Source organism: Mustela lutreola, chromosome 10, assembly GCF_030435805.1.
Source record: "Mustela lutreola isolate mMusLut2 chromosome 10, mMusLut2.pri, whole genome shotgun sequence".
Taxonomy (NCBI): domain Eukaryota; kingdom Metazoa; phylum Chordata; class Mammalia; order Carnivora; family Mustelidae; genus Mustela; species Mustela lutreola.
In genome coordinates this window covers 50131866-50156009 of record NC_081299.1, presented here as the reverse complement: position 1 = coordinate 50156009, position 24144 = coordinate 50131866, and the positions used below count along the sequence as shown (strand labels likewise).

Genomic DNA, 24144 nt, shown 5'->3' with positions numbered 1-24144 from the left:
GTCATTCTATCATAATAGTAAGAGCACAGATTCTGAAATCGGGCAAATTATCAACTTGATTCCAATTCAGTAACTAAGGTCGGTCTGTTTTTTAGCGACGTTGAGCCAGGCTCATTATCAGTAAACTCAAATCCTAACAGGACTATCCGAGACAGTGTTTGTAAAGCTCTTAACAAATCGCCGGGTGCCGCCGCACATTTGTAGGAGGAAAAGTCACACAGGGTTAGCTCGGGAGGAAGCAGTGGGTGCAGGGCCAATGATCCTCAAAGCGAGCCTTCTTGAGGAAGACAAATCACAAAACCCGCAGGTAAAACCGAGGCCCCGTAGGGGAAGAAACGAGCCTCCAGACGAGGCACGGTCCCTTTAAGAGGTTCGATCCTTCCGCCCTGCTCCCGTCCCCGCCTACGCAAAGGCGGAACCGGAAGTTGTGGAGAACGCGCCGGTTCCCAGCATGGCTGCCACCAGGCCGTCTGGGCCGGCTACTCCGGAGACCCTGGCCGCCCAGGTCCTGGGTGTCCTGTGGTTCGTGTCAGTCACCACGGGACCTTGGGGAGCTGCTGCGATCGCCGCCGCCGGTGGCGAGGAGACACTTAAATGCGAGGACCTCAAATTGGGACAATATCCTCTGTGAGGAGCCCCCCCCCCCCCCCGCCTTGGGGGCGAGGTAGATTAGGGGTCGCAAGTGGGTCGCGGCCCTCAGCGCGGGTCAGGGTTGGCTTAAGGGATCGGTGACTTGTGGCTTTTAAGGACGGACGGACTCTGGGGGTGAAAAGAGATGTGAGGGTGGGAAGAACAGCGGTCACCCTGTGTGATTTTCCTTGGAATTTTACTGATGGTTAGTGCCTCGTCTTCTGATTCACCTATTTTTATTATTAATTAATTAATTACTGGTGGGCTTATTCAACAAACACCCAGATCCTGAAGTATGCCAGGCCCTGTTCTAGGCCCTACTAATAGGAAGATTGATAGGTTCCACTGTAGAAGTTGGAGGCCTTGGGGGCGGAGACAAATAAGTAGTTAATAACGATGTGTCCCTTGTATATTGCCCAGTTATCATTAACTCTGTGCGTATTACCTTACATCATCCTCAAACTCTGTAAGATGCCAGACTGTCAGGGGGCAAACTCCTTCTCCGTGTTGTAACTATGGGCCAATTATCTGAACTCTGTTTTCTCTTGAGTAAGAATGAAGAGAACAGTGTTACCAGCTGAAAGGTTTGTTGTGAGAAATTAGTGCAAGTGAATCATATAGAACAATGCCTGGCACGTAATAAGGACTATCTATGTTATTTATTTACAGATGAGGAAACTGAGGCTGAAGGGGTTAAGTGGAACAGTTCATTGTAATAGCTCTGCTGAAGGGAGGAGCCCTTATGAAATGGGAGTTACAGTCAAATTAAAATAGCTACTTTTGTACAAAATTAGATCATTTTATACAAATTGCAGAGCAGAAAAATTAGTAACAGAAGCCAGAGATAGGAGAAAGACTAGGAGACAAAATTTTAAAATTAAGAAAATTCTATCCTGTAGTATTTTTATGTGAGTTGGGGAGAGGCAGCCATTATTAGATGGCTTACAGAATAGCTGCAATTTGCTGAATACCATTATGCTTGGAATTTGAGAATCACTGACTAGTAAGTTGAGTCTTTTTTGGTAAAAATGTCAGAGCGATTCTAAGAAATAATTGGATTGTATGAAGAATTGTACAGTTTGAGCCCCAGAGAGATGTGGCTGAGCATTTGGTGATGAAGACTGGAGAATGTCTGCTCCTCCTGGCCTGAAGATGAGGTTTCCAGTAGTGCTTAAAAAACCTTAAACAGGTATCAGATAAATAAGGCGAACACCTTATTTATCCCATTTTAGTGTCAATAAAATATTTAGGAAACAAAAGCCAACTGCAAGTGTTTTGAAATTAGAGGACAGTTATTATACCTGTTACCAAAACTTAAGATCCTGTTGGGGAGATTGAAGATTCACCTAAAAGGGCTATCTTCTCAGTCATTGGAAGGCACTGTAGGCTTGGAATCAGGAAACCTGATTTTACTCCCTATCACTGGTTACATGACTTTGGATAGGTCTCTCAAACTTTGAGCCTCAGTTTTTGCTTCTGTAATATGGGAATAATAGTATTTACTTCACAGGGTTATTTATTTGTACTATATGAAGTTAGGTATGTGCTTGGAAATTGATTTTTTTTTTTTAACCTGAAGCTTTCTTAAAATAATTTGGTAAAGATTTTAATTTCCAATTTTCCTTTATGCTCTATGCTTAAACCCTGACTGATGTTCTTTAAGGATGGCATCCTTGGCTAGAGCTTTTAATATGTATTAAGTTAATATACTTTTCCTGTAATAAATTACTGTTCAAGTAGTATTTAGTGATGCTGAAAGTATATTTGTGGTTGTGCTTCTTGCTTTGGAACAACCAACAGCTTTTTTTTTAACATGTGAATGTAAACATGAGTATGTAATACAAGATATTAAAGACAAGATGATAATGTTTTGTGTTGGAATGTGGTTCATATTTCCTTAACTTTTCTCAGATATATTTGTAAAGATCCAAAAATAAATGATGCTACACAAGAACCAGTTAACTGTACAAACTACACAGCTCATGGTAAGATTTCCAGAAACATGTTTTTAAAAACAATTTTTGAAACATTACTTCATAAATCAGTGTATGATCACTAAAAATAATAAATGTGTGCTTTTTCTTGAGTTAAAACATACTCAGTTTCTAGAACGACTTAAATTGGACAACTTGCTAAGGGTTGTTAATATTTAAGAAGAGTGTTATTCTTAGTTTTGTGAATTGGGGAGTTTTGTATTTTCATTTTTTTTAAACCTTTGAAATCAGTTTATGTAGCTTATGCAGAGATGCTTCTTAACTTAATTTTTAATTACTCAAAAACAATTTAAAATGGGACTGTTAGCGCTGTCAGGTCCAATGCAAAGTTATATCACCCATATACAGTCGTAAAATAAACTTAGGTACATCCTAAGTATGAAAACAATAGTTAGTTAGGATTTTAAATATGCATCAGTATTTTCTTCTTCTTTTTTTTTTTAAACTATTATAGAGATGTTTTGATAATAGATACCTCTCTCAGTCTAATGATTTTGGGGCACTTCTGTTTTTCTAAATTATGTAGAAAGCCAGATAAAAACTAATGAATTGTTCTGATGGGTCTTTTCTTCTATAGGGGTATGTATTGGAAGGGAGGCAGACAGATGTATGTTGGAACTATTTAGCCTTCTTGTTTGGCATGGTACATAATGATGGCAGTTACATGGTATTATTTTGAGAAAAGAGCACCTATTTTTTTTTTTTAAGATTTTATTTATTTATTTGACAGAGATCACAAGTAGGCAGAGAGGCAGGCAGAGAGAGAGGGGGAAGCAGGCTCCCCGTTGAGCAGAGAGGACCCTGGGATCATGACCTGAGCCAAAGGCAGAGGCTTTAACCCACAGAGCCACCCAGGTGCCCCAGCACCTATTTTTTTTTTTTTAAGATTTTATTTATTATTATTTGACAGACAGAGATCACAAGTAGGCAGAGAGGCAGATGAGAGAGAGAGAGAGAGAAGCAGGCTTCCTGATGAGCAGAGAGCCCGATGCCAGGGCTCGATCCCAGGACCTTGGGATCATGACCTGAGCCAAAGGCAGAGGCTTTAACCCACAGAGCCACCCAGGCGCCCTAGAAAAGAGCACCTATTGAATATATACTGATTGTTTTATGAATTAGGCAGAAAATAAAACAGTAACTGATATTTTCTTTTTAAATGAAATCTCTCAAACAGATTTGTTATATAAATGAGATTGAAGTAATTGTTTTTCTTATAGCAAAAAACTTTCATGTTTTTCAACATATTCAAATAATTGCTTGATTATGAATTCGTATATATTTTAAAAAGCAAATCTTTTATCTGTTTATACCTTTATATTTTGGCACACTACTAACCCAGTTATAGTCAACAAAGATAATTGAAAATAAGTTGTGTTAAACTTATATAATTGGCATTTAGCTACTATTCAGAAATAGTAAGGTTTTACCATATAAACAGTAATAGGTTTTACATATATGTATATATATATGATTTGTATAGCAGATATTGCTTAATATGTATACATTTGTTTAATTTAGATGTATTAAAGGAACTTTGTTTTTTGAGTTAATTTATAAGTATACTCTGATTTGTCTGTTTTACAGTTCAGTCTTTTATGTTGTGCTTTTGGGACACAGATTACAGTTAACATATATAATGAAGACTCAATTATCAGATACTCAACCATTCATATGAAAGATATTAGAAATCTGTGAATACTGTTTGTCTCAGGTATCTAACTAAATTAAGAAGCAGGGAGCTACCTATCTCAAAAAGCATTTTCTAGCCTGTAGGGTTCTTTGTAGGTATGAGGATTTTGAAGAGAATTATGCAATAAAAAGAATAGTTTTCTGCCCCAAAGAGCTTTGCCCTTCATTTAGGAGTCTCTTGTGTAAAATAAGTTTGAATCCACTCGTGCAGTTATTAATAAGTAAGTTTATAAACATACAAAATCAATTGATCAGACTAGTAAGAAGTAAAAGGACTTGGAAGTATTACGGTACTATCATGGCTTATCAGGTAAATACTCATAGTTGATGTAAGTGAAGAGCTACAGGACAATAAAAGGAAGGTTTCCTATAAAAGGAAATGATATGATTATTCATTTGGAGAGAAGAAGTCAAGTGCTGTATTGAATGTGGGAATGTATGTAAAATGTAGATTAATAAATAAATTACTTTAAATCATTGTCATGATTTTAAGAAGAAAATAAAGTTTCTGAGACAAAGATGAGTCACAGGGTAGCTGCATATGGATGTACAATTTGTACTTGACACTGGTATCTAGCTGAGAGCTGGGATAGATTCTGCCGTCCCAGCCCAATGCTCATGAGACTGTGTCTGGCTCTGGGAAGTTTTTCTTTTTTGCCTTTTTAAAACATACAAGGGCTAGTAGACTAGTCATGGTGGATCACTTCTGAGTCCTGATCAGAGAGGACATCTAAGTGACCTGTAAAACATGTTTTTTGTGTCCTAACATGGAACTGATTAAGAGGAGAAAAATATTAAGAGTTGTGAAAAGTGGGGCGCCTGGGTGGCTCAGTGGGTTAAGCCTCTGCCTTCAGCTCAGGTCATGATCCCAAGGTCCTGGGATCAAGCCCCGCATTGGGCTCTCTGCTTGGCAGGGAGGAAGCCTGCTTCCCCCTCTTTCTCTGCCTGCCTCTCTGCCTACTTGTGATCTCTGTCTGTTAAATAAATAAATAAATAAAATCTCCCCCCCCCCCCCAAAAAAAAAGAGTTGTGAAAAGTGTGAGTTAAATGATCTTTCTCAGCCTCCAGCCAAGATTGTTCTTCCTCTATTTTCTCACTGTGTATACGAAGGACTATTACAGAATCCTCAAACTCAGTTTAATTTTCTTTAATAGTACTTTTTGGTAGGGATGAATAAGAACAATGTTTTACAATACAGTAATTTCAGGATAGAAGAATTGGGACCAAAGGCTAAGTAATTCAACTGTAACATTAAATTAATGTGATCTTAAAATGGTTCCCAATTAGAGATATAGACTTCCAGTTGTAGAATGAGTTAAGTCACAGGGATGTCAGGTACAGCATAGGGAAATCACTGGTATTGTAACAGAACAGATGGTATCTACATTTGTAAGCATAGCACAATGTGTAGACTTGTCTAATCAGTATGTTGTACACCTGAAATTAATGTAACATTGTGTCAGCTATATATTTCAATATAAAAAATAAAAACTTGGGGCGCCTGGGTCGCTCAGTGGGTTGAAGCCTCTGCCTTTGGCTTGGGTCATGATTGCTGGCCTGCGATCGAGCCCCACATGGTGCTCTCTGCTCAGTGGGGAGCCTGCCTCCTCCTCTCTCTCTGCTTCTCTGCCTATTTGTGCTCTGTCAAATAAATAAATAAATAAATCTTTAAAATAAATAAATAAATAAAAATAAAAACATAAGGACAGCCCATCACAAGTAGTCAGTGAGACCTTCCCAAATAAGGCAAATTCTTAAGGTATAACCAATCAAAAATAACTTCCTTGCTTTGCTTCCACTTCTCTATAGGAGTCTTCTAACTCTTACAGGTGGGGCAGAGTACTCTAACCACTTCCAGTTTGGCACAGCCCAATTCAAATTGATTTTTGCTCAAGTAAACTCTTATAATTAAAAAGAAAAATAGATTCCATTTAGCCCAATGCCAACTAACAAGCATATTTATTTACTGAGATATGATTTATAATGAATAATTTGATAATTAAGTTGAGTAAAATAACTGGATCATGACTAATACCTTAAAAAAAGTATAAGGTATTTATTATTTATTAAGAAATTATTTACTTACTGTATTTATTGAGAAATTACATGGTAAGCTTCTACTAGGTGGTATAGATGATAAATGAAAGAAGATATAATCTCTACCCTCAAAGAGTCTTCTGTCTAGATTGTACAGACATACATAGGCAAGTGTTTTCGATTTTTCAATCAGTGAAATACAAAACTATTTAGACTACATCTCTAGAAAATTTTGCTCTGGTCCTTTGGCAGGTCGTTTTTATTTTGTTAAGTTTTTATTGAAATACATATATCTATTTTTAAAAAATATTTATTTATTTATTTGATAGACAGAGAGTCAGGCAGAGAGAGAGGGGGAAGCAGGCTCCTCGCTGAGCAGAGAGCCCGATGCAGGGCCTGATCCCAGGACTCACGACCTGAGCCGAAGGCAGAGGCTCAACCCACTGAGCCACCCAGGTACCCCGAAATACATTTATAGGAAAGTACACTTAAGTGTAACTCAAATGACTTTTCTCAAGCTAAACACATTTGTGAATGTTTCCAAATCAAGAAATAACTTTATTAACATACTGAAAGCCCCATCATGCTCTCTTATACTCAGTATTCTGCCGTAATGGATAACCATTAGCCTAACTTCTAACAACATAAGTTAGTTATGCAAAGAGTGTGTTATTTTTAGATTTTTATTTTGGAAATAATGTCTTTTTTCTTTTTAAAGTATTTTTATTTACTTTAAGAGAGAGTATGAACACATGCACAAGCCCAAGGTGAGGGAGAAATGTATGCAGAGGGAGAAAGAGAACCTCCGGCAGACTCCATGCCTAGCCTGCATCCTGACAGTGAGATTCCATCTCATGACCCTGAGATCATAACCTGAGCTGAAATCAAGAGTCAGATGTTTATTTAACCTAGGCGCCCCTACTGGGAGATATTTTCAAGCTTACAAAAAAGTTGGAAGAATAAGAGTAGTACAAAGGGGAATGCCTGGATGACTCAGTTGGTTAAGCATCAACCTTTGGCTCAGGTCATGATCCCAGAGTCCTGGGATTGAGTCCTGCATCAGCCTCCTTGCTTAGCAGGGAGCCTGCTTCTCTGTCTGCCTGCTGCTCCTGCTAATTTTGCTCTATCTTGGTCTTTTTCTGACAAGTAAATAAAGTCTTTCAAAAAAAAAAAAAAAAAGATAGTACAGAGAACACCCATACATCTTTTGCCCAGATTCACCAGTTGTAAACACATTATTCTTGCTTTATCATTAATGCTCACACATCCTCTCTCTCTCTCAATTTATATGGATTTTGCCCCATGTTTGTGTGTTTTCCCTAACAACAGAGATAATGTGGTTGCTACAAACTTTTTAGTGAATTTAATACTAATATATGTACTTTACCATCCATATTCTAATTTTATCAAATGACTAAGTAATGCTTTTATAGAATTTTTTTGCAGTACAGGATCCTAAGATCAGGCTTTGACCCTTAAATCTGACAGATCAAGACTATAGTCCAGAGCCATGATGTTAACTGGAATAGGATCCCAAATGTCTTACTCCTTAGGTTAGTCCTTTGATCGTTATGAAGCGTCATTATTTCTGATAGCTTTTTTCCGTTTAAAAAATAATGCTACTTTTTATAATCGAGAAATACTATGTACTTACTGGTTTAAACAGATGCCATCTAAATCAAAGACATTGGCCAGAGCAAAACTTTTTTATTTTTAAGGTTTTATTTATTTATTAGAGAGAAGGAACAAGCAGGGGAGTAGAAGAGGGAGAAGCAGGCTTCCTGCCAAGCAGGGAGCCTGATGCGGGGCTTGATCCCAGGACCCTGAGACCATCACCTGAGCTAAAGGCAGATGCTTAATGACTGAACCACCCAGGTGCCCCCAGGGCAAAACTTTTTTTTTGGTTGTTTTTGTAGGAAATCTGAGAAATGAGTAGTTTTCAGGTTGTAGCAAGTTGCTTAATTTTGTCTACTAGTTAACATTTATTGGAAACTGGCTTTTTTAGTATTATCATATTGATTTATTTTTGCTTGTTCCTGAAATCAATGTAAACATGGAATTATGGTATAATGGGAAGAGTATTGATTAAGAAATAATGAGTGTTAGCTTAAGATTTCCTACTTGCTTGTAGGCTTTTGTCAAGTCATCCTTTCTTAGACTCTAGAAAAAAAGGAACATATCACTAGTTTTGTTTACTTAATAGGATTTTTTAAAAATAAGGGTCAGTAAGACACCTGGCTGGCCCAGTCAATAGAAAACACAGCTCTTAATCTCGGGATCATGAGTTCAAGCCCCATGTTGGGTAGAGACTACTTTATAAAAAAAAAAAAAAAAAAAAAGCAGGGGTCAAAAGAAATTATAAAGGATGTAAAAACAAACTCTAGAATTGTGGGCTTCTTTTGATTGATTAATTTCATTACACAAAATCTTCCCTTAGTATTATAGCCACTCCCAGTGTTATAATCCATTTCTCATGTCAGGTTCATTCTTAGTTTTCTCAGTATTGAAGTTCTCTAATTTGCTAGAGTAGAGAACCTAATACTTGTTGAATACTTTGTCTAACCAAATACTATGCTTTACATACCATATGCTTTTACTACATACCTATACCATTGCAAGAGTAATATCCACATTTCATAGATGATAAAAACAAAATTCAGAGAGGTTTTGTAACTTGCCCAATGGAACAGACTTGTTAAGTTGACAGAGTTTAGATTTAAATTCAGATTTGTCCAGTTCTGAAGTCTTACTCTTTGGAGTTCACTGTCAATTCAAAGAAGTCTGATTAAATCAGTATTGATATTTCTGTTATTATTTTCTCATGTAATCTCTGTGTGTACTTAGAGCAGCAGCTTATCCTTCCTCACTAAAGTACTTAATTTTCATCCCTTGAAATAATTAGCTCATACTTCTCTCAAACTTTAGAATCCTTATAGCAATATGGTTTCCTCTTCATTCTGGCACTTCTTTCCACTCTTTGTAGCTTTCCTGAGGTTCTGAATCTGGAGCATTGAGCATTTTATTCTCATATGTCTCATGTCAAATATAAATAATTTCCTATTAAGAAATGATAAAATATCGGGGCTCCTGGATGGCTCAGTGGGTTAAAGTCTCTGCCTTTGGCTCAGGTCATGATCCCAGGGTCCTGGAATCGAGCCCCACATCGGGCTCTCTGTTCAGCGGGGAGCCTGCTTCCCTTCCTCTCTCTCTGCCTGCCTCTCTGCCTACTTGTGATCTCTGTCTGTCAAATAAATAAATAAAATCTTAAAAAAAATTAAAAAGAAATGATAAAATATGTCATTGAAAACTGTAATTTTCAAAATTTATGATTCAAAGAATAGTGTCTAATTGAAAATAGAAAGGTATGATTTCTTAATATTTAATATTTTTATAAGGCCTTTTTACAACTCACCTATCAATGTTTGAGTTTTTGAATGTACAAGAAACTCCTCTCAAAAAACAAAGCATTTTTATTAGCAAGATGTATTGGACAGTAACCCAAACTAGAATCATAATTATAGCTTTTTGCATTGCAACTGTCTCTTTAAGATCTGATTTTAGATAGTCTGCAGGAAGATCTCACAAGGCTATAAGACAAGAAAGAGACAGCTTCAAACTGAGCAAGTAAGGGGACGCCTGGGTGGCTCAGTTGGTTAAGCGGCTGCCTTCGGCTCAGGTCATGATCCCAGCGTCCTGGGATCGAGTCCCACATCGGGCTCCTTGCTTGGCAGGGAGCCTGCTTCTCCCTCTGCCTCTGCCTGCCACTCTGTCTGCCTGTGCTTGCTCTCGCTTCTCTCTCTATGACAAATAAATAAATAAAATCTTAAAAAAAAAACAAAAAAAAAAACTGAGCAAGTAAGTGCAAGGTAGTACCTTTAGAGGAAGATTATCTAAAATTTTGCAATAAAGTTTTGTTTTATGGCACAGTTTGCCAATCCAGAACTTACTACTTTGATAATTTAAAAAAAATAAAGATCCATGTTGAGGAAAAACTCATGTTTATATTTCCTACTGGTCACTTCTTTGTGGAGATAGAATAGTCCTCATCAAGGTAAAAAACTAACTTTTTAAACCAGACACCTCTTTGGTTTATGTGCCTGATGCCTAAACTCTTGTATACATACTCCTGGAGGTAGACAGAGCTTTTCAAGAGGTAAACAGGTATCATTATTGAAGTAGTTCCCTAGGGCCATTATAAGATGTGTCACAACAGACATTGATGGTCTCAGTTCTGGAGGCTAGAAATCTTAGATCAAGGTGTTGGCAGGGCCATCCTCCCTCTCAGACTCTAGGTGGAATATATCCTCCCCTCTTCTGACCTGCTGCTGGTGGGCCGCAATCCTTGGCATCCCTGGCTTGTAACTGCATCAGTCTGGTGTCTGCCTCTGTCCTCACTTAGCATTCTGTCTGTCTTCAAGTCATCTTCTCCCTGTTATATATGCATGTGATTTCCCCTATTCATAAGGACAACAGTCTTATTGGAATAGGGCCCACCCTAATGACCTCATTTTAACTTGGTTAAATCTGCAAAGACCTCACTTCCAAATATGGTTATACTCTGAGGTATTGAAGGACTTTTGGAGGGAACATAATTCAGCCCATAACAGGTGTTTTTAAAGGAATTGATTTCCAGATCCTCAGATATTATGTTTACTTATCCTAAAATTGATGTAAATTTTCTGAATTTTGCAGGCGCCTGGGTGGCTCAGTGGGTTAAGCCACTGCCTTCGGCTCAGGTCATGATCTCGGAGTCCTGGGATGGAGTCCCGCATCAGGCTCTCTGCTCAGCAGGGAGCCCGCTTCCTTCTCTCTCTGCCTGCCTCTCTGCCTACTTGTGATCTCTCTCTGTCAAATAAATAAATAAAATAAAATATTTAAAAAAAATTTTCTGAATTTTGCTTTTTTTATTTTTTAAAAAATTTTAAAAGATTTTATTTTTTGTCAGAGAGAGAGAGAGCACAAGCAGAGAGAACAGCAGGCAAAGGGAGAAGCAGGCTCCCCACTGAGCAAGGAGCTGGATGTGATCTCAGGACCCTGGGATCATGACCTGAGCCTAATGAAGGCAGACACTTTGGCAGAAGCTTAACTGACTGAGCCACCCCGCCATCCCCCACACCCCCTTTTTTTTTTTGAACATTTAAACATACTTTTGAACATTTAAACATACTGCCTACTTGTGATCTCTCTGTCAAATAAATTAAATCTTAAAACAAAACAAAAACACCAATCCTGTAATTATTGATACTAAACATAGAGATAAGCAGTCTGAAACTAGCCTAAAAGCATTAGTACCTTTTAATCAGAAATGGTGAAGGAGGAAATGGCAATAACATTTACTGAATAACTGCTGTATGCTGGGCCTTGTATCATATTTAATCTCCACAATGGTACTAGGAAGTAGAAGAAGTAGGAGAAGTACTAGAAAGTAGAAGTGCTGCTTTTATCTACAAGGAATCCAAGGTCCTGAAAGAGGCAATGCACATAGGTCATTCTCATTCCAAAGTTCTTGTTTTTTATACATTGAAGCTATAAAGGCTTCAGGATAGCTCCTGCCTAGCACACAGTAAGCTCTGTATTCCTCTTATTATATCATCTGGAGTAGGAGTAAAGATTGAAAATGCTAAATGCTAAAATGTTATGCTACATCAATTCTGAGAGGGAATAGAGAAATAAATACATTTCGAATAAGTAATCTGGGTGGGGGGGCGCCTCTCTGGCTCAGTCAGTAGAGCATGTGACTCTTAATCTTGGGGTGGTATAGTCAAGCCCCATGTTGGGCATAGAGATTACTTAATAAACAAATAAAATGAACAAACATAATTTTTTAAAGAAGATTTTATCTATTTATTTGACAGAGACAAAGTGAGAGAGAGAACACAGGCAGGGGGAGGGGAAGAAGTAGGCTTCCTGCTGAGCAGGGCTTGCGGGGGGGCTTGATTCCAGAACCCTGGGATCATGACCTGAGCTGAAGACAGCTTAATGACTGAGCCACCCAGGCACCCCAAAAAACAAACAATTAAAAAATATATATTTAGGGTAGATGAAAAGAATCTTAGTTTATAGTAACTTTCTTCTGCAAGAATTAATATAAACTGAAAATACAAAATCAGATCATGTTGAATTTAATAAATTACCCTATGAGTTAGCAAGAAAAATTTGAGAAGTTGTCTTCACCCTAGAGATGAAGTAAAGGGCAGTAATACTGGGCAGTTCTTCCCTTGTCACTACAGTCAGAGGAGGGAGATTGAACTAGAAGGGTCATGCATCAAACCCAATGTGATAATTCTTACATTTTTGTATTGAGACCACTATATTGTATTATCCTTTATTTAGATACTCTTTTTTTTTTTTTTAAGATTTTATTTATTTATTTGAAAGACAGAGATCACAAGTAGGCAGAGAGGCAGGCAGAGAGAGAGAGAGAGAGGAGGAAGCAGGCTCTAAGCAGAGCAGAGAGCCCGGTGTGGGACTCGATCCTAGGACCCTGGGATCCTGACCTGAGCCGAAGGCAGAGGCTTTAACCCACTGAGCCACCCAGGCGCCCCTATTTAGATATTCTTATCTAAAGTCTCATGTCAGATGTTATATTGGGAGGTAGTGTGTTAAAATTTTGTGTTTTTTTCTGCTTTCTACTAGTCTTAAACATGATTACATACCTTTTCTGTAGAAAAAACCAGTAGTTTCTTGCTTTTTTTAACCCCCCCCCCCCTTTAGTTCCTTGTTTTCCAGCACCCAACATAACTTGTAAGGATTTTGGTGGCAATGAAACACATTTTACTGGAAATGAAGTTGGTTTTCTGAAGCCTGTATCTTGCCGAAATGTGTAAGTCCATTACTGAAGCTAAATTTTCAGGTTACTTGCCTATGTTGTATATTGACTGCATGGAGTAAAGAGATAAAAAGTTAATTTATAGGGAAAATCCTGCACTGATATAATTTATCTTTTTTGCCTTTCTCAGAAAACCTCTATTTTAAGTGTGCATATTGTTAATGTAAATGCAGTTTACCACCAAGTAAAGCATAGTAGTTCACTCTGTGGGATAAATAAAGACTGTGAGTAGCCTTATGCCATGTTAATTCAGTCAGTTTGTGCCACTAAATGAGTTATGAAAACTTCTGTTTTTAAAACTTGGGGGATTTCTACAGTACAAAAAAGGGATCATGTACTTCTAGTATTAAAAGAATGTTGGGGTAGCTAGGTGGCTCAATTGGTTAAGCCCCTGACTGTTGGTTTTGGCTCAGGTTATGATCTTAGGGTGGTGAGGTCCATCTCTGTGCTCAGTGTGGAGTCTGCTTGAGATTCTCTGTCTCCCTCTCTCTCTCTCTCTCAAATAAATAAATCTTTAAAAAAATAAAAAGAATGTTAATTATTAATCATTTGCATATTAAGGGCATTTTGAAATTTGGTTTCATTCTTTTTAATTGATACGGGTGATGAATGGTTAAACAGAATTCAAAAATTTCTTTGGGACATTAAGACAAGTGGCTTTATTTTGTTAAGAGGGTTGTTTAGGGGCGCCTGGGTGGCTCAGTGGGTTAGAGCCTCTGCTTTCGGCTCAGGTCATGGTCTCAGGGTCCTGGGATCGAGCCCCGCATCGGGCTCTCTGCTTGGCAGGGACCCTGCTTCCTCCTCTCTCTCTCTGCCTGCCTATCTGCCTACTTGTGATCTCTGTCAAATAAATAAATAAAATCTTAATAAAAAAAAAAGAGTGTTGTTTAAAGGATTTTTAAGTTTTGAGTTTTATTTTTGCTGGAGTAAAGCTAACATCTTATTCTTATATTTCTGCCTTGTATTAAAAACATGATTTAGTTTTATGCATTCTTATTAATTGGTGGCACTATACTTTTATCTTTTAACTGACATTGTTACATTTTATTTGATTGCATCTGTTGCAGATGCATTAAGAAATAACCACTGTTAGGCCCTTCCTTCCTTCCTATTTGGCTATTTCTTCCAGTTCTATTAGAATTCCTAGAAATTACTAGTGGAGTCTTATTTTTCTTTTGACCCTCCTTCACTGAGTTAATGAGGAGCTTTAGGTTTTATCTTGCTGTGTAATCCTAACCCAATCACTTAAGCTTTTTGGGTTCCAAGATTTCTCATTAGTAAAGTAAAAATTGCTAAAAGGAGTTACCTCCCTATTACTTATATATTGTTTAGCCAAGTTTTGAATTTATTGGTTCATATTTCTTTTTTTGTAAAGATTTTATTTATTTATTTGTCAGAGAGAGAGAGAGAGATTGACTGTGCACAAGCAGGCAGAGCAACAGGCAGAGGGAGAAGCAGGCTCCCCGCTGAGCCAGGAACCCAATGTGGGACTCCATCTCAGGACCCTGGGATCATGACCTGAGCCGAAGGCAGACGCTTAATTGACCAAGCCACTCAGGCATCCCTGGATTACTATTTCTACCATAAAAATTCCAAATGATAACCAATTTATTAAGTGTTGATCTAGGACATCATAGGTTACAATACAACAACTTAGAAGATCAGTCATCTGTTGAGAATAGCTAACCACTCAGGTTGGACTTACAGGTTTATATTACGTGTAATGGTAACACCATAGTGGTCTGTTACTCAATTTCCAAGTTAATTCTGATTTTTCTTTTGGTGTCTCTGGGTAGATTAGGCTCAGTGTCACTGAGCTATACTAATCATGTTCACAAGACACTGATGTCAGTTATGAGAAGAAACATAATTATCAGGGAAACCTGACACTTGCAAGTATACTGGCCAATTTATACCCCTCCTATAGTAAAACGTACAGTTCCAAAATAGAATTTGCTTAATGACCATTGGATCAGAACAAGGGGAGCTAAATTAATGGGTAATTTTAATGATAAGTCACAAAATTAAGATCACCGCATAAATCATTTTCTTATATCAGAATATTCAGTACATGCCTACCAAAGAGCCAGTTGCTGGTCAGCTACTGAATAGTCACTGACAAATTCTTATTCATTGAATGTTCCTTTCCCAGTTCACATATTTTCCTTCTCCTATTAGCATATTATTTTTCAAACTGTATATAATATTGATACTTGATGAAAACTCCCATCTTAATATTGCAGATACAGTCATTCTATAATGTATTCTCCAGCAACTGAAGTCTGGTAATCATGTCTGATTGATCACCAAGCCACACACCTATTTATACTGGCCAGCTATTTTAGTTGGAGCAGACTAACTGCTGTAACAGATGTCTTTAGAATGTCAGTGGCTTAACACAGTACAAGTTATTTCCTCCTCACATCATAGTCTGGTTGGTGTTGGCTTGGAGGGCTGGGTGAGGTAAGGGGAGTGATTGTTGCTCCATGCAGTCATGCGGGAGCCTTGCTCCTTTCATCCTGTGGCTTTGCTTCCTCTCGTCCTCAGAGTCCTTTCCATTCAGCCAGCAGATGGGAAAGAGGAAAAGGATCCCCGGGTAGGTGTGTTTTATGGACCAGATCTAGAAATGGCATGCATCGCTTCTGTCCTCCTTACGTTGGGCAAAACTCAGTTATGGCTACACATAACTGCAATATGGGCTAGAGTATGTAATTTCACAGGACATCTGTGAGAAAAAGAGCAGTGGTTCAGTGAGCAATGAGACAGTCTCTGCTACGCCACCCGTTTTCAGGATATTCTTTAGGGTGATCTAATATATAGATAATTGTGTTTCTAATTTCATTCCCCTTTCCAGCCACGCTTTTTGAAAGACTTGTTCCTATAATACTTACCTTTTATGAATTTTTCTGTCTGATAGAGTCCAGCTTTTGGCTATGCTGAAATTTACTAGAAATCTTTGTTCTCTGTCAAATGGATCTTTATAGTCCACATCTTAATTTTTCTTCTACACAATTTGGCATTCCCTTCTCTTAAAATTCTTTCCTTGACTTCAAGTATAAAACACTCTTCTATTTTCTTTGATTCCTCTTTTGTTTTTCCTTAAATCTTGATATCCCCAAGATTATATTCTTGTCCTAATCCCTTTTTAATTCATTCACTCCTTTAGCTTTTCTCACCATCTTAATGTATATTAAGGTCCCAAAGTCAATCTCTCATCTCCTTCAAACCATCTCCTCCTTTGTCTTAATGAATGGCACCTGTCCTTGTCTGTTTCTTTCTTTTTTTTTTTTTTTTTAAAGATTTTATTTATTCATTTGGCAGACAGAGATCACAAGTAGGTAGAGAGGCAGGCAGAGAGAGAGAGGACGAAGCAGGCTCTCCGCTGAGCAGAGAGCCTGATGCAGGGCTTGATCCTAGGACCCCGGGATCATGACCCGAGCCGAAGGCAGAGGATTTAACCCACTGAGCCACCCAGGCACCCCTGTCCTAGTCAATTTCTTAAGCTGAAACTTTGGAGCCTTCTTGACTTCTTCTTTTCCCTCATCCTCCACTTTTAATGTGGTTACTTCTGCCTTCTTCGTATTTCCCAATTTTGTTTACATTTCTCTCCTACTGCTACTGCCCAATAGGTTATAGCTTGAGATTCTACAAAGCCTATTAATTTATTTCTCTATTTCTAGTCTGGTACCCCATTCCAGGGTAGATGGGACACCACTGCCCTCAGCATAAAATGACATCCTTTCAGTATTAGATGCATAAACAGGATCTCTGGTCCATCTGCCGTCTCCCACCAAGCTCTCCAAATGTCCTAATTGTGAGTGAAATGCAAAAAAACAGGATTGTAAGACCGACATAATCAGATTTGATTTTAAAGTGGTAACTCCAGCTCCCTCTCTGTTTCTTTACTTCCTTTTGTAGTAAAACTTCAGAGAGTTGTCTAATACTCCTGTTTTTCAGGGTTCTTTTTTTCATTCCAGGCTTTGTTTGGTCATTTTCCTATACCACATCACCAAAATTGCCTTCACTGAGGTCACTACTGAACTCTTTTTGATTAAATGTAGTGGAAGATTCTCAGCCATTACGTGTGTGATCTGTCAGTCACATTTGGCACAACTGATCACTTTGTTCTCCTTAATACACTGTACTGTCTTCCCTTGACTTCCAGTGTACCACACTCTTCTAGTTATACTTCTTCCTCACTGTTAACTCTTGCCCAGTCTCTTTCTAGTTTATTCTCTTCTTGATCTCTTTTTTTTTTTTTTTAAAGATTTTATTTATTTATTTGACAGAGAGAAATTACAAGTACACTGAGAGGCAGGCAGAGAGAGAGAGAGAAGGAAGCAGGCTCCCTGCTGAGCAGAGAGCCCGATGCGGGACTTAATCCCAGGACCCTGAGATCATGACCTGAGCCGAAGGCAGCGGCTTAACCCACTGAGCCACCCAGGCGCCCCTCTTCTTGATCTCTTAATATTGGAGTATCTCAAGGCTCAGTGAATTTCTCTCTCTCTCTCTCTCTCTTTTTTTTTTTTTTTGGTTTCTACTCACGTAGAAATGTCCTGGTTTAAAATGCTTCCTATATGCTTGTAACTCCCTAATATATATCTCCAGCCCAGACTTCTCTCCCTAACTCTAGACTTATAAATCCAGCTGTCTTTTGAACAACTCCACTTGGATATCTGATAAATATCTCAAACTCACATGTCTAACAATTAAATCCTGAACATCTTTTGAAGGTCTAGTCTACCTTCAGCCTTCCCCAACTCGGTTAATGCTAGCTTCATCCCTCTGGTTACATGGGACAAAAATCTCAGCTTTATTCTCATTCCTTTCTTTTTTCATTCCCTAAATTGGATACATCAGGAAATCCAGTTGTTATACTTTGGAACATATCCGGAATCTGATCACTTCTCAGTGGTATTTTTTTTTTTTGCTAAGACTCCAGATCAAGCCACTATTAATTTTCATCTGGATTACGGCAAGAGCCTTTAGACTCCTTTGTCCTTGTGGTAGCTCACATTTGTTCAACAAATTCATCCCTCTCAATCACTGTTAACTGGGTGGTGTGTACTTTCTACTCTGTTGGTTTGGGGCTTGGCCATGTGATTGGATTTGGCTTATGTAATGCTAGCAGGTATGAAACAAGCAGGGGCTTAAATGTGATTGCGAGGTTTATCTTTCCTCTTAAATCATGGTGGTTAAGTTCTGAAAAGAACTTGTGCTGGGTAAAAGCTACACCTGCAGCCTGGACCCTAGGAAAACTAAGAGGAACTGATTTTAAGGAAATAAGTAGCCTGGATCCAGACTGACCCAAACTTTAGTCTGAAGCAGCATTTCCTGGCTGAACCCACCCTGGATAAGCTGAACCATAGCTCATTGCAGTGTGAGGATGATTGCTTATTGTTTTAAGCCACTGAGGTTTAGAGTGGTTTGTTATTCAATATTATTGCAACAGTAGCTCACAAGTACTCCCCTAAAGTCTGTTTTCAGCCCAGCAGCTAATTACTTTAAAATCTGAATCAGATCATATCACACGTCTGCTTAAAATCCTGCAGTAGTTTCTCATATCCTTTAGAGTACAAACCAGTCGTTACAGCGATGTTCAGGGCCATACATGATTTGCCCGCTTTGCACCTTGTCCTCTCTCTGACCTCAGCTCCTACTATTTATTCTTCTGTTCTCTAATTCTACTCCTGCTATACTGGCCTCCTTTACAGACCTCAGACATGTCAAGTATGCTGTGCTCCCCTCAGCAGGTACCTTTGCCTAGGATGCTCCTCCCTTAGAGGTATAGCATGCTAACTAACTCACCTCCCTCAGGTCTTTGCTTATCTATCACCTTCTCAATGATGCCTACTCTTATTACCCTATTTATATCTTATATCCCCCTCGTCTGTACCCCTGACATTCTGAATTCCCTAAATGACCTGCTCCACTTCTTTTGTTAATAGCGTTTATGACTTTTCTTGTGTGTGTGTGTGTGTGTGTGTGTGTGTGTGTGTGTGTGAGATTTTATTTATTTGAGAAAGAGAGAGAGCACAAGGAGGGGGTGAAGGGGCGGCCGAGAGGTATATGGAGAGGGAGAAGCAAATGCCCTGCTAAGTATGGAGCCAGGGCAGGGCTCAATCCTAGGGACTTGATCCCAGGACCCTGAGATCATGACCTAAGCCAAAGGCAGCTGCTTAACTGACTGAGCCCCCCCCAGGAACCCCCTTTTATGACTTTTTAACATAATATATGATTTAATTTTAAAATGTTTATTTTTATTGCTTGTTGCCTATTGACTGAAGGCTCTTTAGGGACAGGGATCCTTATTTCTTCTGTTCATATATATATCCCAAAAACCTAGAATAGTGCCTGGCATGAAAATCAATGAATGGATCAGTGAACAAATGAATAAATAAGTCATAATTAACAGTTTTGTTTCCCAAAATGTTTGCATGTTGGAAATACATGTATATAACACTCAGGTTCTAATTTTGTACAGAAATGGCTATTCATACAAGGTGGCAGTTGCGCTGTCTCTTTTCCTTGGATGGTTGGGAGCAGATCGATTTTACCTTGGATACCCTGCCTTGGGTGAGTATGTTTCATCAAGAAAAAATCCTTGTGAAACTTGTATTTCAGGTAAATATACCTGTTCTTTCCATTTTATTATTCTTTTAAAGATTTTATTTATTTATTAAGGAGAGAGGGAGAGAGCACAAGCAGGGGGAGGACCAGAGTGAGAGGGTCAAGCAGACTCTGTGCCGAGCACAGAGCCTGACATGGGGCTCACCAGGACCCTGACATCATGACCTAAGCCAAAATCAAGAGTTGGATGCCCAACTGATTAAACCACCCAGGCACCCTTAAATATACCGATTCTTATAGATTAAATCTGTGCATACTATTAATAGTTACAAGTTCGACATTAACTGGAGGTGAATAGTTAATCTTCTGTGAATATAGAGCTAGCTGTTAGTTCTACAGTTCAGCGTGGGTAATAAATATTGACTTTAACTGTATTTTCATCTTTATGAAAATACTTACAAAATAGTATAGGCACTTCCTTAGGATAGTAGGCTTGAGTTGTCATTGTTAGTACTGGGCAACATGGTGGACATTTAATAAATATTTTACGAATAAATGTGCATCTCTTCTTTCTAAAAATATTTGCCCTTCTGTCTGAACCTCTGCCATATTCCCTTGGGAAGAGAAGCTTTCTTTCAGGAGAAGCTTGGGTTGGAACTATGGCGACCGGCAAGAGCTGGTGTGGAGCCTGACTTTTTTTAACCTTAGCTTCCTTCCCTCTGCTGCCACCCCCCATCCCGACCTGTCACACACATTCCTTCTAGTGTAATCTTCCCATTTACCATAGTTACTAATGCTTGTGAATTTTTACATTGATGATTTTTACATTTGATTTGGATTTGATGATAGCTTTTGTTTAAACAATACTTTTATATGCCTGCCCTTAGTTAAGCCTTACAGCTCTCTGACTTTATCATCCTCTTTAAATCTTTTTTACCAGGTAGGGAAATTGTCACCAGAGAGGTTAAGGGATTTACTCACTCCAGAGGCCTTGTTTTATTCTGTGACATATTTGTTGTTATCATCTTTGTTTTATGGATAGGGAAATTGTCATGAGATTAAGAGATTTACCCAAGGACACTCTGCTAGTGACCTGAATTTGAACCCAAATTTTCTGGCTCAAGGGATCATGCTTTATTTACTACAGTACTCTGCTCCTACATTAGCCCTTTACTGAGCAAAATATAAAGTTTCTGATGCTTTTTTTCCAATTAGCAAGGCTAATCTTAATTCTTTCCATGTTGCTACCCACCAGAGATCAAAGAAGAATCTTTATTGTGGTATTAGTAGGAAGTATGTTTCTGACAGCCTTACCTGGAACTCACAAATTTGTTCAGTTAATAGACATTTATTCTACATTTACTACCTGTTAAGTACGTAAGTGCTTTGGGAATAATGATGAAGATCATATTTCATATTGGTTAAAAAGGAAATAAGTATGTTGGTGGGTCCATTTATGATACAGCATTTATAGAACCATGACAAAGTGCTATGAGAGAGAGAAGAGGGACTGATTTAGTCAGCCTTGGGGTGTGAAAGAGGACTTCTTTGATGAAGTGACATTTGGACTAGGTATTGAAGGATGAGCAGATTACAGAGATTGAGGGCATTACACAGAACAGTATGTGCAAAGGCACCGGGTGTGCTAGTATGTGTGCCTGCTGAGAGAATGGTAGATAGTTTAGCTTTTGGCATAGGAAGAATAATGGCAAGAGATGAGAAGTGACTGCAGAGATAGTCTGTGGTCAGATTATAAAGGGCTTTGAGTGTCTTTTTATGGAGTTTGGACTTTACAATTTAAACATCAGAAGCCATTAAAGTTTTTAAGCAGAGAAGAGTTATAGTCAGACTCATTTTTCAGGAAGATTCTATTGGAGGAATTGAGGGAAATGGCTTAGAACAGAGAAGTACTGGTGACAGAGAAAGGAGGAAGGAGATTGATGCCATTGTCCTGGCCTAAGTGACAGTCCAACTCATTTTCCTGCCATATGTTAGAGTAGCTGTACCATTCCCTATGGTGGAAAGCCTTGTGATCTGCACAGAAGGCCTCAGAGTTGGTAAAATGGCAGTCCTTCAGTCTAACTCTCTTTTTAGATGATGGCTGGCTGGCTGGTTAGACAGAGAAATCAGATTCATAATGAGAAACTAAAATAATATGGTGATGGTGAGAATACACCTAAAGCCTTTTGCCTTTATTCTCATATTTTCTTCTGTGTTCTCTTTATGAAGACAGACGTGTGTGTGTGTGTGTGTGTGTGTATGAAATTTTCTAACTTTTAGAGAGTTTTTAAGAGGTTAGGAAGGAAGGGGAAACACTGTTCTTTAGAACAGTTTATTCTGTGATGATTTTAAATAGTAAATCTATTTTATATATTTGGCTTAATGAGTGACTTTTTGGCTTCCTGGGATGTGGGTCAGATGAGCTGTCACGTCGTATGTATAAGTTAATGTGTTTGTCTTACTGCAGCACATCATAATATGTCGACATGTATATTGTGAATTTTTCTTCCTGCAAAGTAAAACTCTCAGTAAAAAAGCTCTGTATTTTGCGAAGTGGAAAATTATCCACTGCGAAGTGGATCTGGTTAGTGAATGTTAGTTTCCTGCCAGGAGCTGTTTTTCTCTGGCCACTGCTATTCCAATCTATTATGAGCCTCAGTCAAAGAGGACCTTTCCATGGGAGGCTGAGTGAGATTCCATAAACTTGCAAGTGCAGTTTTTAACATTCAACATTATGGTACAGCGTAAAGGATTTTTGTTTGTTTTTTTTTTAATCATTAAATAATTTACTGTATTTTTTAAAAAAGATTTAAATAACTTACTGCATTTTTAAAAAAAGATTTTGTTTGTCAGAGAGAGAGAGAGCACAAGCAGGGGGAGTGGGAGAGGGGGAAGCAGGCTTTCTGCTGAGCGGGGAGCCCAAAGCAGGACTTGATCCCAGGACATTGGAATTGTGACCTGAACTGAAGGCAGACGCTTAATGTCGAGTCACCCAGGCATCCCAATAACTTACTGTATTATCACAACAACCTTTGGGTGTTCATTAGTTCAACACATATTTTGACTGCTGGCCTAAGATAAAACTTTCTGAAGATCATTAAGTCTGTCACTTTCTCATTTGTCTGCTTTCCGGCTTCTGAATTTTTGTTGCTACTGTCTTACCTTTTATTCTCTTTGTTCTTTTGGGTTTGTGGGCCTTAAAAATTCCTTACCATTTTTTAGTGGGGTCTTGGAGTGAGAGGAGCTAAGTAGGTATGTCAGAGTCATTATCTTTAACTAAAAATCCTCATTTCTTTTAAGCGTTCAAATATTTTGATTGTATCTTACTTGCATTTAAGTAGAATTGTTAAGGGTTTTGATATATCTTATTAACTAATCTAATATATAAAGTTACAATTTTTTTTAAAGTTACAATTTTTTAAAAATTTAAAATATTAAATGTTTTTAAATGAAATTTTAATTTTTACTAAGAATTCAAGGTTAAAGATTTTGGTAATTTTGATTAAAATGATTACTATCATTGTACTACTAACCTTACTATAATGTTGACTGGCATGAAAATACTTACAGATGGACCCTAACATTCTATATTTTTTTAAAAAAAATTTATTTCGAGAGGAAGCAAGAGAGAGTATGAGCAGAGTGGGGAGGCAGAGCAGGGAGACCATTGTGGAGCTGGATCCCAGGACCCTGGGATTATGACCCCAGCTGAAGGTAGATGCTTGACTGGTGGAGCCACCCAGACATCCCTATTTTTCTTATAATCTTATTTAATCTTCATGGTTATGAAAAGCAGTGGTAGCTTGTTAAAATACTTCCTTAAGAGGCGCCTGGGGTAGGGGCGCCTGGGTGGCTCAGTGGGTTAAAGCCTCTGCATTCAGCTCAGGTCATGATCTCAGGGTCCTGGGATCGAGCCCCAGCCCCACATCGGGCTCTCTGCTCAGCAGGGAGCTTGCCTCCCCCTCTCTCTCTTCCTGCCTCTCTGCCTACTTGTGATTTCTGTCTATCAAATAAATAAATTAAAAAAAAAAGAGGCGCCTGGGTGGCTCAGTGGGTTAAGCCGCTGCCTTTGGCTCAGGTCATGGTCCTAGGGTCCTGGTATTGAGCCCCACATCAGGCTCCCTCCTCAGTGGGAAGCCTGCTTCTCCCTTTCCCACTCCTCTTGCATATGTTCCCTCTCTCGCTGTGTCTCTGTCAAATAAGTAAATAAAATCTTTAAAAAAAGATACCTCCTTAAAACTATTTATGATCATTGGAATTTTGTAAGAACAGAATAAATAATATCAATCATGCAATACGAAACTTGATTTTTCTAAGTAGTTTAGTGTTGAATGTGATATTTCATTATATAAATTTTACTTCAGGATTAAATAAGGGAAATGTGTTGGGGGTGAG

At 38.4% G+C, this 24144-nt stretch overlaps 1 protein-coding gene across 1 annotated transcript in view; it reads left to right on the top strand.

The window, feature by feature from the left end:
* Positions 1 to 413: 413 nt before the first annotated feature.
* The window catches only part of TM2D1 (TM2 domain containing 1), a 47502-nt gene continuing 23771 nt past the window's right edge, over positions 414 to 24144 (top strand). Inside the window, exons 1-4 of the mRNA XM_059136003.1 lie at positions 414 to 622; positions 2546 to 2615; positions 13065 to 13173; positions 19664 to 19755. Of these exons, the coding sequence (XP_058991986.1) occupies positions 452 to 622; positions 2546 to 2615; positions 13065 to 13173; positions 19664 to 19755 (442 nt within the window). The 5' untranslated portion in view covers positions 414 to 451. The remainder of the gene's footprint in view (positions 623 to 2545; positions 2616 to 13064; positions 13174 to 19663; positions 19756 to 24144) is intronic.